Below are 16,940 nucleotides of genomic sequence, written 5' to 3'. Positions count from 1 at the left end.
ATAATATTTTTATTTTTATTATTAGTTTTATTATTATTATTATTATTATTATTATATTTATTAATATTAATATTAATACTAATATCATTATTTTTATTATTTTTATTTTTATTAATAATAATATTATTATTATTATTATGGATCTTCTTCCATGCAAACAACCAAATACAGTAATATAATATTCCTGGGAATTTGAAAAAGATTCATGTATGGAACTAAACATAGTAATGTATTATTCTTAGGAATCATATTACCCTCCATGATTCTTACTGATTCCTGCATACCAAACGCCCTGTAAGTAATATCTTGCTTGTCCGATAAAGATTGAGCGTCAACGTAGTCATAGGTCTTGGCCAATTATGTCACATTCTTACTTGTTTGTAATTTGCGAAAACATATAGGGTATGTTTATAACTCGTTTTAAAATAATTTTATTTTTTGTATGAAAACGTAAATGAAAATGTTTTCAATATTAGACAGAAATCATTTTTGAAAATGCGTTTAGTAGTTTTATTAAGATATTATTTTTAGTATAACAAAATCAATTAATGTCTCTCTCTATGAGAAGAAAACGAAAACAAAAAATGAAAAACGACTAAAAGTCATTTTTTATTTCTCTCCCATTTTACACTAAACTAAAAAATTATTTTCATTTATGGTTTTTGTCTTTAATTATGTCAAACGTCGTTTCTCTCTCGTTTTTATTTTTTCTTTCTCAAAAAACATGAAAAATAAAAATAAAATCAACTCTAAACACGGCCATAATGTTTGTAAGTTATTTTAGCTAAAAACATAAAATTACTAACATAATTGCAGTTAGTTTAAATGTTAGGTATTTTTATTAGTTGGCAATTTATTGGCAATCTTGTAAAAATTTAAAAAATAGGTTCAAGAAGATTTCGTATTGCAGAAGAAGATTCAGAATCAGATTTGGAGAGATAAGGATAAAGCCTTGGTCAAAGGAAGATAATGCATTGGTTATTTGAATTTAAATGAGATTCTAGAAAGAGATAAAGGAGATATGGTTTTGATATTTGCAGCTTATCCAACTTGTGGGAATTGAAGTTGGCATTAATTTGGATTTGTTGAATTTGATGTACAATCCGAATTTGAGATTGAAAAGTGTTATTGGAGATCATATGGAAAATAGAGTCAATGGAGCTACGTGTCTTGCAAATGAATGTGCAATCCGTTTGATATTTGAAGTTCAAAAGCAAGAGCTTTATATATATATATATATATATATATACATGGTAATTATACATGACGGTGTTGTGTTTTAAAAGTGGAATAATTGGTTTGGTTATTTGAGATTTAGATGTGTTCGTGTGATTTGGATAAAAGAAAGTTTTCCGTGCTTAATGAAGAACACGTGGAGATCAAGTGTTAACTTGTAATGAGGATAACTAATTCGGATTTAGAAGTTTGATGCCTAATTTAAATTGGAGATTGTGAAGATAACGTGAAGATATTTTGGAGCCCATCTAGGAGAGAGAATCATGGAGATAATAGAGAACTTATCAAGAGTGGATTTGAATGAGATTCTCTTAACTTTATTTAAAAAGCTTTGTTTCAGAGCATATGTGACAGGGATTTAATAGAATATCTCTAGAGGAAAAGTCGGTGAATTTGAGAGCTTACTACTGAGAAAATATTCAGAGAGACGTATGTGAGTTTTTATGAGTTATTGAGATCGTCCTTCGGGAGAGGGATTTGTTGCTTTCGGGAAGAAGTTTTGCCGGTCGAAGGGAGTTCGTCAAGTGAATAGAAGACGTGTGGTGTACGCTAAACAATCACTGTAGAGATTCATCACAGCGGCGTTATTGTCTAGGAGGGAGTCCTTAAGTAAATAAGTTCGTCCGGTGTTTGTAATTTTTGGAACATAGTGAAATTTTTTACTGTCTGGTCATAGCCCCGCAGATGTAGGTGTGCACACCGAACTGCGATATCATATTGTGTGTTCCTTTACTTTCTGCACTTTATTCTGCTTGAGAAACTGAACGTAATTAACCCGGATCTTAATTAATCAATCCGTATTCGAGACAGTGTTCCAACATCATCTGGGACACCAGACGTAACATCAGATCTTACAAGTGATATCAGAGCGGATCACTAACCAGAAGTTCAGTGAGATCTTAGAAATATTGATCTGCAACGTCTGAGATGGATTTTTTGAAGGAAGGAGGTTCGGTATCACGCCCACCTCTCCTCGATGGCTCAAATTATTCTTATTAGAAGGCTCGGATGAAGGCTTTCATCAAGGCTCAGGATGAAAAAGCATGGCATGCAGTCCTGACTGGCTGGAAGCATCCTGTAACTAAGGATGCAGAAAGAGACTCTAAAGCCTGAAGAGTCATGGAGCACTGATGAAGACAGGTTGTCCAACTACAACTCACGTGCACTCAATGCAATATTCAATGGAGTTGATGTTAATCAGTTTAAGATGATATCCACGTGTGAATCGGTAAAAGAAGCATGGCTCATGAAGGAACAGCTGCGGTCAGACAATCAAAATTGAATATGCTCACAACCAGGTTCGAAACTCTTCGTATGCTTGAAACTGAAACTATTTCTGAATTTAATTCACGATTGTGTGATATAGTTAATGAATCCTTTGCTCTTGGTGAAAAAATTCCTACGGCAAAACTTGTTAGCAAGACGTTGAGATCGTTACCACAGAGATTTGCCTACAAAGTCACTGCTATTGAAGAGGCGAAAAACACTGAGACTATGAGACTTGATGAATTGATGGATCACTGAGGACATTTGAAATGAATCTGAGTCAAAATAAGAAGGAGAATGAGATTTCTTAGGGGATTGCTTTCCAAGCCGAAGTGGAAGATAATGTTGAGGAAGAAGATGAAGACTTAGCGGAGTCTTTTGCTCGATTGACTAAAAATTTCAACAGGGTGATGAAGAAGTTCAACGAGGAGAACCAAACTCCAACTTTCAACAACTCCAATAATTTTCAGAAAAATAAGGGAGCTACAAATTCCCCCAATGATAAGAAGAAGAATATGAAAATTCAATGCCGGGAGTGCGACGGTTACGGTCACATTTAGTCTGAGTGTGTTAACATTCCTAATAAGGGGAAGACGTCTCTCAACGTCACATGGAGTGATGAGGATTCTGAAGGCAACCAAGAAGATGATGATCATATGAACAACTATGTTGCGTTCAATGTCTACGAAGATGTTCCAAACTGCAGTGTTACAGATCGTGTCACAGCTCATGTTGCAACATCATTTGCAACATACTCTGGAAAACCAGAAGAAAATAGAGATTTTTCAGATTTTGACGGTTCCAGTGATGGTGAAGAACTGACTGAGGAGAAAATCCAGTAGGCATATGAAACCATGTTCAACAAATGGGTTTTGGTGGTTAAAATGAATAAGTTTTTGCGGGAGCAAGTCGATGAGCTTATTAAAGAGAAGGATGTACTTAAGAGGGCTGCTGTAAACTATGAATTTTGGGTTGTTGAAAAGGAGAAAAAGCTGCAGGAAACAAGAGCTGAATTAGAGCACACTCAAAAGTCATTGAAGATGATGAATTCTGGCACTACAAAATTGGATCACATTCTCTCAATAGGAAAAGTGAGTGGTGATCGACATGGCCTTGGCTATATTGGTGAGAGCTCAACGTCCAAAATAGTGTTTGTGAAGAAGACGTCTGCCCCTAAGCCTCCGACTTTCTCCAGTAAGAAGGTTACTATCTTCTCCCCTCGACATAGAAGGTTTGTCCCCACATGCCATTACTGCGGTTTCCCTGGCCACATAAGACCGAGATGCTACAAGTATTTAAATGCTTTGAAGAAAGGTATGTTTATTAATCCACCAAATTCCGCAAACTCAAAGAAGACACCTAACGTGAAGATTGATGTGCAAAATAATTTTTCTAGACGAATGTGGGAAAGAAAATCTGATTTGAGGAGTCATAAGGCGTATACTTCTTTAGAAGCATGTACTAATGATTATGGGTGTAGTGATGGTGGTTGCAATAAACGATTGACATGTGTTAAGAGCATTATACAAGGGAGAATGCTACATTCAGGGGGAGTAAGACACAGAGAAGATTCATGGGGAGTAAGCTGCTGAAGATGGTTCTAAGGTGTGAATTTTTTTTTTGTGTCTTTGGCTTATTTTTGACAAAAAGGGGGAGAACAATGTAATTTTATATTTTTTTGTTTTTGTCATTTTTGAATTTTTTAGGATCTCTTGTTAGTTTTGTCAAAAATTGCCAAAGGGGGAGATTGTTAGGTATTTTTATTAGTTGGTTGGCAATTTATTGGCAATCTTGTAAAAATTCAAAAAATAGGTTCAAGAAGATTTCGTATTGCAGAAGAAGATTCAGAATCAGATTTGGAGAGATAAGGATAAGGCATTGGTCAAAGGAAAATAATGCATTGGTTTTTTAAATTTAAATGAGATTCTAGAAAGAGATAAAGGAGATATGGTTTTGATATTTACAGCTTATCCAACTTGTGAAAATTGAAGTTGGCATTAATTCAGATTTGTTGAATTTGATGTACAATCCGAATTTGAAATTGAAAAGTGTTATTGGAGATCATATGGAAGATAGAGTCAATGAAGCTATGTGTCTTGCAAATGAATGTGCAATCCGTTTGATATTTGAAGTTCAAAAGTAAGATCTTTATATATATATATATATATACATGGTAATATATACATGACGGTGTTGTGTTTTAAAAGTGGAATAATTGGTTTGGTTATTTGAGATTTGGATGTGTACGTGTGATTTGGATAAGAAGAAGTTCTCCGTGTTTAATGAAGAACACGTGGAGAATAAGTGTTAACTTGTAATGAGGATAACTAATTTGGATTTGGAAGTTTGATGCATAATTCGAATCGAAGATTGTGAAGATAACGTAAAGATATTTTGGAGCCTATCTAGGAGAGAGAATCATGGAGATAATAAAGAACTTATCAAGAGTGGATTTGAATGAGATTCTCTTGACTTTATTTAAAAAGCTTTATTTTAGAGCATATGTGACAGGGATTTAATAGAATATTTCCAGAGAAAAAGTCGGTGAATTTGAGAGCTTACTACTGAGAAAATATTCAGAGAGACGTCGGTGAGTTTTTATGAGTTATTGAGATCGTCCTTCGGGAGAGGGATTTGTTACTTTCGGGAAGAAGCTTTGCCGGTCGAACGGAGTTCGTTAGGTGAGTATAAGACGTGTGGTGCACGCTAAACAATCACTGTGGAGATTCGTCACAGCGACGTTATTGTCTAGGAGGGAGTCCTTAAGTGAATAAGTCCGTCCGGTGTCTGTAATTTCTGGAACATAGTGAAACTGTTTACTGTCTGTGTAACGCCCTCTAGAATTAAACATGTTTAATTATGTTAATTGTGTATATTAGTGTGCCTAAAACTGATTTTGCTAATTAATCTTGTGATTAAAGATTAAGTTTTTGAGTTATTTTAAGGACTTATAAATTATTTCAGTTTTTCAATTTTCACCCCAAAATTTTTTGAAAATACACTTAATTTTAATGTATTTTCTTTTAATTTTCTTTTCTTTTCCTTTTTTCTTTCTTTTCCTTTTCTTTTTCTTTTTTTTCCCTTCCCTTCCCATGGTTGCCAGACCAGCCTTCTCTCTCTCTCTTTCTCTTTCTTTGTTTCTTTCTTTCCTTTTCTTCTTTCTTCTTCCACGGTAACTCCCTTTCTCTCTTTCTTCCTTCATCGCCGGCCACCTCTCTCTTCGGTCTCTCTCTCTCTCTCCCTTGCTCTCTCTGAGTTTCTCTCTCTCCCTCTCTCTCTCAGCAGTTGGCCGAGAGACAAAAAAAAATGAAAATGAGAGAAACCGAGGGAAACAAAGCTCCATCAACTAATTTAAGGTAAAATCCTTTGAAACCCACTCTTTGATTCGAATTTTAAGCTTAAGAAAGTTTGATTTTGGTTATATTTGAATAATTTTGAGTTAGGGTTAGATTTGAACAATTGTTGTTAGAATTGAATGAAATTTGGGAGTTTTCAGTTATTGGATTCGTTTAATTGATTGGAAACTGGTTTTGATGGATTCTGGATAATTTATTTTGAAATTAAACTTGAATTGTAGGTTTGGCATTTTTCCTATTTATGCCGGTATGCTTCCGAAATTTCTTTAAAAACTTGTTTTTAAACTGAAATTAAATAGAAAACCAAACCCATGGATTGGATTTCAATCCTTAAAGAACCCTCAAACTGATTATAAACTCGTTTGTGAAACTTGGATTTGAGTCAATGTAATAGGAAACAATTAAACATGATTGAGCTCAATTCATCTTAGGAATTAGAAATATATCCTAAGACACTGCTTTTGTCATAAATCTAGTGGAGAAGATCGAATATTAAAGCTTTAAGGCAAGCAAAGCTAGGGTTACGTGAAGATAGCCACATATTTGACATCCAAAAAGGTAGGATATTCTTGCCCATATCCTTATTAGCCTCACTTTAAATGATTTTGGCTAATGAAAATGTTTTAGAACAAAACATGTTGAAAGAAAATGATTTTAAAGGAAATAGCATGAATAATGCTATTAAGTTTTCCAATGATTTTAGAAATGAGATTTTAAAGAGTATCATTTCTTAAAATGAAATATTTTAAGGAATGATACAACACATGGTGGCCACAAAGATTGGGATATGAGAATCATATCTTTGGGGGCAGGTCCCGAAACCCGTACGAATCCACTTCTTGCTCAGTGGAATTATGGCTCTGTACTTTTTCACTAGACAGACATTTTACCACTCCTTGCTCAATGGTATGATAATCTGCACACTTTCATATTACATATATTTTCTACTACTATGTGAGTATTTACTTTTCAAAAAAAGAGATGATCGGTTCCGGGTGCATGTCTTCGGACCGTGAGTATCTTATTTATTATGTTTTATAAGATTATGTCCTACTGGGCCTTCCGCACACATTTCTATGTTTTCAATGTTTTAAACCCCCCTCCAGAGTTAGCGGTTTAGATTTACAGCGTGACAAGTGGATGCCAATGGATTGAAGGTGCGAGATTCGAAGCGGTACGTTTGTTTCGGATTTACGGTTTTAAATTCTGAGATGTACTGTATTTCTGTATGTAAACTGTATTGGTCGACATTGTCCCTGAGTTGTACTATTTTCATTGGACTTTATGGAATGTTTTAAATATTATTTGTGAAAGAAAGTCTCTGGAGCAAACTATATTGATATTTATGTAATAATTATGTGATTTAGTTAAACAGTCCAGTTTAATTAAGTTAAAATTTAAATTAAACCCCAATAATCATAGCCCTATCCTTGGGGTCGCGACAGTCTGGACGTGGCCCCGCAGATGTAGGTGTGCGCACCAAACTGCGATATCATATTGTGTGTTCCTTTACTTTCTGCACTTTATTCTGCTTGAGAAACTGAACGTAATTAACCCAGATCTTAATTAATCAAGCCGTATTCTAGACAGTGTTCCAACATCATCTGGAACGCCATACGTAACATCAGATCTTACACTAAATATTATAAATCAGAGATCTAACGTCTTTTTGCAATTAATACACATAAACTCTTTCACGTTGCTTAAACTGCCAACCCAACCGTTATGAAATCCACAAATGCATATTAAGGGGACGTTTGGTTGGAGAATTCAAACTATGATTTGAATCATAGTTCATGGTTCACTATAGTATTTTCTCTCACAAAAAATACACGTAAATCGAAAATGATTCTAATCACATGATTCTAATCCATGAACCAGACGTCTTCTAAGATTCATGAAGTAGTGTGAGGATGATATAGTTCTTCAATTATTAGTCTCAATCTATACATCTAGAACTATTTCGTATTCACATCCTTCTCCTAAATTACTTTTTTTAAGATATAAATTGCTATTTTAAGGGGCAGTTGGTTAAAGATTTTTAGAGAGAGTTAATGGATAATAACATATTATTCTTATACTGTATAAGAAGTGATGAAAAATGTTTTCAGAAAGTAATAGGGTCCGTTTAATTCGCTGATTCGAGTTTTTAATTCGAATTGAGATGTAATTTTATGTGAGAGCTTTTTACTGTAGTAAAAAAGTTAGATGCAATTGTTTCTGAGAGCGTTTTACTATAGTAAAACTCGAATTCTAAACTCAAATCGGTGAAATGAACAGGACGATAGCTAACGAGGTGAAGTACTATTAGGTAGCTAAAAATTTGCGAAGGAGAATACTCGTCCCCTCTCGCCTTCTAGAATGAGATAATTTTGCGGTTATGAGGAGGACTTTTCCGGTGATAAATGACCCCTTCTTGTGTCATCCTAAAGTCCTACTTCAATTTCAGAATTTAAAAATCAAGTCACCAAATGCATTTTCCGTGAAAGTTCTTCGGTTCCAAAGTATTCAAACACACAAAAGTTTGGACTCAATTGAAGTCACAAACCAACTACGCCCATAGAAATCCGGTATAATTTGTCAATCCTTGAGTATGTAACTGTGCCATCTTCGTCTATTTTCCATTGCTCAAAGATCATTCAAAATTGACAATAAGGGGCAGGATTGTGGGCCCAATTGTAAAGAAAGATGAGACCCCAGCAACAAGGAAAGAGGAGAAAAAGAGAAAAAATTATGAAAAAATTACACAATTTATTTTGAAAGCGCCCGAGTTTAAATATTTTATCCTAATTTTTTATAAATATTTTTTTTATTAATATAATTATTTAATTTAAAAGTTATTAATTAAGAGTAAGGTATAAATTTTAATTCATACACTTTTTAAAAGTATTTATCTTATTTTTAAAAAAATTATTAAATTACTCTTAAAAATATACGAGTTTAAATTTTAGACCCCGTTCATTTCACCGATTCGAGTTTTACTACAGTAAAAAGCTCTCAGAAATAATCACATCTAATATTTTTACTACAGTAAAAAATTATCATATAAAGTCACATATCAACTCGAATCAGTGAATTAAACGGACTCTTATTCTTTACTGTTAATTAATATATTTTAACTAATTTAATTTATTAAAATTTTTAAAAAATATTAATAAAAAATAAGGTTAAAAGTACTAACCCACACAATATTTTATGTTTGTTTCGTTTTCCCGAAAAGGAGATAGGGTAGTGAGCGTAAATCCATGCCCATGTGTCACCCTTGCGTGAAAGTGGCGCCAAACTTTTCCCAGATTGGACGAGGCCAGAGCCCAACGTCATATTCGCCTGCATATTCTCTCTTTCTATTTATAAGGCCCCTATATCGCTGCCAGCGATAACCACACACCCCCAACTCGATTAATACGCCGTCCTTTTGCCAACTCTAAAATACACCGAGACCAGGGATTTAAAATTTTAATTTAAGTTAAATTATAATTTTATGTGAGTATTTTTTATTATAAAAAAATTAAGTGGGATTGTTTTTAAAATTTTTTTATTATAATAAAATTTAAATTTTAAACTTAAATCAATAAAATGATTTCATTTGTTTCACATATTTGAGTTTTTAATTCGAGTTGAGATATGATATTTTTTAAAAAATTTTAACTATAATAAAAAAAATTAAATATAATATTTTTTAAAAATTTTTAAATATAAAAATTTAAAATTTAAAATTTAAATTAGTGAAATTAAGGAGCGAATAATTCTAAATTACGTGCCGCCAAATTCTCGACATCTCAACCCCAAAACAAAAATAAATAAAAAAATCTCGACAACCCTTCTCGTTAAGTTTAGGCTTCTTCTTCACATCACATGGTTATTATCAACTATATACAATTTATCTACACAGAACAAAGAGCGCGTTGTCTCTCCCAAATCTCTCACTTCATTTCCATTTTCCAGTCCTCAGCTCCTGTAGACCTCTCTCGCTCTATTCTCTATCTCTCTCATCTTCTTTATCTCTCTAGATTGAAGCTTTTCACTGCCCCGAAATGGCTGCCGCCGCTGCTACTCTGAGCCCCCCTGACGCCGAGAAGATCTCCAAGCTCAAATCTTCCGTCGCCGGCCTTAACCAGATTAGGTATCTTTCTCTTTCGTTTCTGGTTTTCTTCGCAAACTTTCGATCGACTTTTTGCTGATCGGATCAGTTGGTCAGTGCTTGTATCATTTGTCTTTTATTCAATTTGCATGAGATCTGAGGGATTTGAGTTCTGATCCTTTTGTTGTTTCTGTTCTGCAGTGAGGATGAGAAGAGTGGATTCATCAACCTAATTTCTCGTTATCTTAGGTAAATTTGGATTTGCTTATCTGAGAAGAACGGATTTTTCGTGTGTTGATGATTAAATTGCGGAAAAGGATGGAAAATTTTAGTTATTATACGAGTTACTTCATGTTGAATCAATTAATTAGACTCAAATTGTAGTATAATAGCTTTCCTAGAGGATGATATTGATCAGTCATTGTTTAATTGTGATTTGAATTTGTTTTATGAGAGTAATGAATTATTTCGATCCTTATTTATTTATTTATTTATTTGGTGATTGAATTACTGAAGAGGAAGGAAAAACAAAGTTTTATATTAGATGGTACTTCTTGTTATATAAGTTAATAAGACACGAATATCACAATTCAATAGCTTTTCTAGAGGATGATTTTGATGAGTCGTTTGATTTGTGATGGATCTTATGCGCTTAAAAGTGGGGAAGCACAATATGTTGAATGGAGTAAGATCCAAACGCCTACTGATGAGGTAGTGGTTCCTTATGAAACCTTGGCGCCAACTTCTGATGGTAAGAAAAATCAAATTTGTTTCTTAGCAAATTTGGGCTCATCTGGACTTATTACATTTTATTGTTTCTTCATCGATCTTTTTGAAACAAGTGTGTGATTATCTGCATTGATACAGATCCCGAGGAGATCAAGAAGCTTTTGGATAAACTTGTGGTGCTTAAGCTTAATGGAGGTCTGGGGACAACAATGGGCTGTACTGGTCCCAAGTACGCAAATCAATACAATTCCAACATCTCTCTTTTTCATCACTTTGGGATAAGCTTATAAATTCGCTGATTATCTTTTAACACGAATCTTTGTTGAAAAGAACTAATCTTAATCTTAAAATACTGACCCTGTTTTCAAATTATCACATGCCCGTACTTCATTTATTTTATACTTGTTTTCTTTGCATTGGGACCATAATATTTATCAAAAAGAATTAATAAAAATCTAGCCTTGAATTAATAAATAATGATCGAATCTGCATTTTTGGAGTAGCACTTGGATTCTTCTTACTTGCAAGTTTAATAATTTTCAAATTTAGATCGAAATATTTACACACTCTGATCACATTTTGAGTTCAGGTTTTGCATGATTTTTATCTGACTTGCATCTACTTTGGGGGTCTATACTGTAAGCTTCTTTTTGGTTGTTGCTGAACGTAGAAGAACTTTTTTGGCGTGCAGGTCAGTCATTGAAGTTCGTGACGGGTTAACTTTTCTTGATTTAATTGTTATCCAGATTGAGGTCTGTCTCTCTCTCTCTCTCTCTCTCTCTTCATGCGCACACATAACACACATATACGCATAGAAATGCACAGTTTTCTTACTCCTTTAGTTATTTGCAGAATCTGAACTCTAAATATGGGTGCAATGTTCCACTGCTTCTAATGAACTCGTTCAACACTCATGATGATACATTGAAGGTGAATATCCTAGGTCATATCTTTTGTTGTTGTTAAGCTCAATTGTATGCATAGCAATGACACTACTATCTGCGTAAATTCGTAGCAATGATATATATTTTTTAATATTTTACTCATTACTTGACTATTTAATGTTGAATTTAGATTGTTGAAAAATACTCCAGCTCAAATGTTGAGATTCATACTTTCAATCAGGTTAGCCACTGCGATTTCTTAATGTGCTCCTCTATTTTCAACTTTCTGATTGATAAAAACTTGAAAGAATGAACTTTGAACTTCTTCCTGCTTTGACTTCATTCAGAGTCAGTATCCCCGTCTGGTTGTAGAGGATTTTACACCACTCCCATCTAAGGGGCAGACAGGGAAGGATGGATGGTATGATATAATTTCATATTAAGCTTGCACATGTAGCTATATCATTTAACTGGTAGTCAAACTATTTTGCACCTGCTGCGTGAGTATTAACTGATGCTCCATATTCCGACCAAACACCATTTTGTATTAATATAATTTTTTTTGGTGTCTCTTTCATGTTTTTCAGGTCCTATTTTACTTCTTACATATTGTTTATGTTCTAGTTTGTATGGTTTCTTATTCTTTTCTGCTCCTGATTACTTATGTCATGAAGGTACCCTCCTGGCCACGGTGACGTGTTTCCATCCCTAAAGAACAGTGGAAAACTTGATGCATTATTGTCACGGGTTGGTACTACAACACATTTGTAGACCTTGTAATGTCTGAGCAATTGAGCATGCTCTAAATTTTATTCACTTTTGTGCTTAGTTTTTCACTCTTTTCTCCGTTGCAGGGAAAAGAATATGTGTTCGTTGCCAACTCAGATAACTTGGGTGCAATTGTCGACTTGAGTATCCTTATTTTCATCCACTTTTTTCTCTGGTGTATAGTTCTTTACTGCTTATAGTATGGAATTGTTTTTCTTATGAAATTGGGCATGAAAAGAAATTCCTTCATAGAATTACTTTCCTTGACTGGATTTCGTAGAAATCCTTAGTCATTTGATTAAGAACAAGAACGAATACTGTATGGAGGTACAGACATATGTCTTATATAATAGACAGCCTTTCAAGTATCAATGCTGTTTCTCATTTCTTCCTTTTTTTTCTTTTTTTTTTTCATTCAGGTGACACCCAAAACACTGGCTGATGTGAAGGGTGGCACTCTCATCTCTTATGAAGGAAGAGTTCAGGTATAATATTTTGTCTATTATCTATCGTCTTTTGCTCCATTTGAAGTGAATTTTCAAGGGTTGAATTTAGGTACTTGCTCAGTTTGCTTTGCTTAGGATTAAGGAATGCAATATGCATATTATTGAGTGCCTATATTTACTCGTATTGAAAAGCAGAGTCTTTTTTCAATCCTTGCTTGGGAAAAATCTTCATATTAACTTGCAGTGATAATGAAATCCATTCCAAGTAAATCTTTAAGCACTTAACCTAAAAGTATATATATATATATTCGGTCTTGGCATCATCTGAATAGGCTACCTCATTAATGAGTTTATCCTCGATTAGATTAGCTACTATTTTTTGTTTTGTTTTATCCTTCTTGTTTGAAGACAAATACAACGATAAGGAATAACCTTTTTTCTTCCTGTCTCCGTCTCTCTTATGATCTTTTTCAGCTACTGGAAATTGCTCAAGTTGCTGATGAACATGTAAGTTATCATTCTTTCTTTCAATCTTGTGTTTTACCGTTCACTTTCGGCATTTACTCAATATTTGGACTGCATATAGCAACTGGTGGCTGACATAACTGAACCTTCTACTTTCATCGTTAGTCAAGTAAAATCTTGTAAGTCTTGAGGGTCTGACTTACTAACCTGCTACGAAACGAGGATACAGTTGCAACTCTGAAATAGTTTACTAGTTTATGGAGGTTACCGAAAAAAAAAAAAAAACTTACATCAACGTCAAAATATGAAACCTTAATCTGGTGGAATCCATTAAGTTTGTTTTGGTTAATTATATGCTTTTGGTTAGCATAAATCTGTTATTAATAAAATATGATTATGAAATTAATAGTAGCATGGATCAACATTGACAGCACGGCCTGTTTTGAGGTCTGAGAGATTAATTAATACTTGTCACCCTCGCCCCTACTCCTTACCTGGAGAAGCTGGATTGATTTTGTGAAGGTAAAAAAATCTAACAGGAATGAAATGAAAAGGAAAAAGAAAAAGAAAAGAGCAGCATTAGTTCTGTGGCAGTTGACTATGTTTTGCAAATTTGAATCGTGACAGTAAGAAGTTCCCTTCTGTAAGGACACAAGTAAAGCAGATTAGTCTCATCACTTCACGAATCCCTACACAATATTCAGTGAAATGTCAATTGACATCTCAGACAATTTTCTATTATAATGTAAACCAGGGCACTTTCTCCTCTGCCCAGAGCTGTTTGCTATATCATAGGCAGTATGATATCATATTCTTTTAGATCATGTATTGCCATCTTGGGTGTTATGGCTGAATCACCGGTGAACATTTGGTGATCCTTGGAAAATTGTTTTTCATCTCATTTCTTGAGGTGATATGAGGTGCTCTACGAGTGCCTTGCTTTGCTTGATACAAACAGCTGCGGCCTCCTACAATATTGTTAGAATGTACTTTGCTAGTATATTATAAGAAGTACATTTTGGCAAGTTTATGGATTCATGTGCAGTTTTCTCTTTGGAACAGGTCAACGAATTCAAGTCGATAGAGAAATTCAAAATTTTCAACACAAATAACTTGTAAGTCGGGTTGCATTAAATGTTATAGATATATGATGGTTTGGTACTAACACCATATTCTCAGGTGGGTGAACCTGAAGGCAATTAAAAGGCTTGTGGAATCTGATGGACTCAAAATGGAAATTATTCCAAACCCGAAGGTAAAAGTTTTCATTTATAGTGAAGCCAGTTGTCTATTCTTGTCAAGTTGCTGACTTTTGATGCTTCAATTTGTTTCTAGGAAGTGGATGGAATCAAAGTTCTTCAGCTGGAAACTGCTGCTGGTGCGGCGATAAGGGTATGGACAACATACAAAATGTCTTCAGATATTTTTAGAAGTTGAAACTCAATCAGTTTTTAATTACAATGCTATGTGTCTTCAACCAGTTCTTCGATAACGCTATTGGAATCAATGTGCCCCGATCTCGATTCCTTCCAGTAAAGGCAACTTCAGATTTGCTTCTAGTGCAGGTTACCTTCTTTTCTGACATTCTCTCCTAGGTTGTGAATATTTATTTGTCAGTTTCACAAGTCCAACTCATATTTTCATTTCTTTTGCAGTCTGATCTCTATACTCTGGAAGATGGTTTTATCATTCGGAATAAAGCTAGAACAAACCCTGCAAATCCTTCTATTGAATTGGGGCCTGAATTCAAGAAGGTGAGCATTTGTTGTAGTGAATTTATATTCCTAGATCCTTCTAAATCTACTGTAGTTTCTTAACAAATAAAGTAATCTTGTTTTATTTCTTTCGTCCTTCTACAGGTTGGCAATTTCTTGAGTCGGTTGAAGTCAATCCCTAGCATTGTTGAACTAGATAGCCTTAAGGTTTCTGGTGATGTGTGGTTTGGCGTTGGCATCGTTCTCAAGGTACTAATAAAATGAAACACATCGCTTGCTTGTTTTGAAATGAATCATATTCAGATTTTCTTATGTACTAATAAAATGAAACACTTTGCTTGCCATACGAGTTCTTTGAAATTGAGTAATGAGGAGAATGATAGACGACAACAAATTTAATCGTTGGAGCAAAGCTATAACATATGCGGATTTTTACTTTTACTTTTTTCCCCCTCATAAATCAGTTTGACTATCCATATGCTGTGATAGTATATGTTGCGTACTGTGTCAATTGACTAGCCATCCTTGTGGCCTTTTAGTTTTCTTTGGCGCTCTTTGATCCCATTAAATACTCAAGCATCAAGAATTACTAATTAAGGAAGCTAACTTGACTTAACATTATTAAACTCCGTGTTGCTTATGCGATTCTTCAGATTCTTTTCCTTGGTTTACAATTTGAAATATTAGTATATGTAACTTTTTGCCATTCCGGTTTCCTATATAAGGGGAAAGTAAGTGTCACTGCGAAGTCAGGGGTGAAGTTAGAGATTCCTGATGGTGCTGTGCTTGAAAACAAGGTAATTACATGGAGTCCCCCGACAAGTTACCATATAAGCACCCGATATATACGTAGATAATTTATTTCTTTATTCGTATTAAATATACGCATGCTCTAAATCTCCGTCTTTCATGTCCAGAACATCAATGGTCCTGAGGATCTCTGAGTTTCTTTTCCAGAAAGTGCTTGAAGGAGGGCGTTCGTGTCGAAGGCCGTGTCCTTTTTTTGTTATGTAATACTTGTGCGTTTTGAAAGCAGAATAATAGTGAAGTTTCCTCGACTGTGTGTCTGGGACACAAGGAACACTCGAAAGTTGGGGTAACTAGTTGTGATTTTTGTTTTTCAAAGAGGCTTTGTTGCGAAAGTTGTATTCAAATTGACACGAGCTTAAATAACAACTTCGAGTTGGTAGATCAACACACGGTTGCATCGTGAACCACCTCTTCCATGTGGTTTCACGCCTTAGCCTGGCGGTAAGTCCAATCTTTACCTTTAATGCTGAAGTCTAAAGTTCGAATCTTCATTGCATTTAAAAAAAAAAAAAACCACCTCTACCAAAGTAGGGATTTCTGCTTTTAACTTTGAAAACGTTGATTTTGTTATTTCGTCAACTTTACAGCATTCTTGGCTTGATCTTATCGGGGGGGTGGGGTGGGGGGGAAACAAAACAAAACAAAACCGTTTGCGTTATCACCGCTTAATGAAATGTTTACCTTTATGGTAAGATTATATTGATGTAATTGCTAATTACACAGCAGAATTCTTTATGGATCTTCAATTGACGACTTGCCCTCTAAATCCGGCGAGGCAATAACGTTTATGAATCTCTTCACCATTTTCAGCATGATAAGATCCATAGTTCCGCCTATGCGGTTACGAACGTACATGAAACTGAAGCATCCGAGCGTTCAGCCAAAATATACCAACACAGCGACCAAACTAACGCGTCCACTCGTCGTAGAACGTAAAATGAGTCATAACGTTAATGTTAGGGTTAACTTCACATATGGTCTTTGAAGTATATTTTTAAATCTCATTTTGATCTCTGACTTTAAAAACATCTTGCATTTAGTATATGAGATTTACTCTGTTTCAGTTTCGGTACTTTCTTTAACTAACTGTTAAATATTTGATGAAATTTGTGTAAATTAACGGCCAAATTGGAAACAATTAAAATTTAGGGACTACTTGTGGAGATAAACTTTTTATTTTTTAT

General features: G+C 34.4%; 1 protein-coding gene across 1 annotated transcript; it reads left to right on the top strand.

The window, feature by feature from the left end:
* The first annotated feature begins 9,677 nt into the window (after window positions 1-9,677).
* Window positions 9,678-16,141, top strand: LOC21391176 (UTP--glucose-1-phosphate uridylyltransferase). The gene is made up of 21 exons (XM_024168609.1): window positions 9,678-9,981; window positions 10,141-10,188; window positions 10,599-10,690; window positions 10,807-10,897; window positions 11,360-11,420; window positions 11,521-11,598; window positions 11,743-11,793; window positions 11,900-11,973; window positions 12,227-12,299; window positions 12,407-12,464; window positions 12,601-12,647; window positions 12,740-12,805; window positions 13,241-13,273; window positions 14,294-14,346; window positions 14,411-14,486; window positions 14,567-14,623; window positions 14,713-14,796; window positions 14,887-14,985; window positions 15,091-15,195; window positions 15,672-15,743; window positions 15,864-16,141. The coding sequence occupies exons 1-21, from the start codon at window positions 9,893-9,895 to the stop codon at window positions 15,888-15,890; spliced, it is 1,434 nt and encodes a 477-aa protein (XP_024024377.1). The 5' UTR covers window positions 9,678-9,892; the 3' UTR covers window positions 15,891-16,141.
* Window positions 16,142-16,940: the final 799 nt, after the last annotated feature.

The sequence above is a fragment of the Morus notabilis genome, unplaced genomic scaffold (assembly GCF_000414095.1).
Source record: "Morus notabilis unplaced genomic scaffold, ASM41409v2 Scaffold1861, whole genome shotgun sequence".
NCBI classification, from domain to species: domain Eukaryota; kingdom Viridiplantae; phylum Streptophyta; class Magnoliopsida; order Rosales; family Moraceae; genus Morus; species Morus notabilis.
This window is presented reverse-complemented; position numbering and strand designations above follow the sequence as displayed.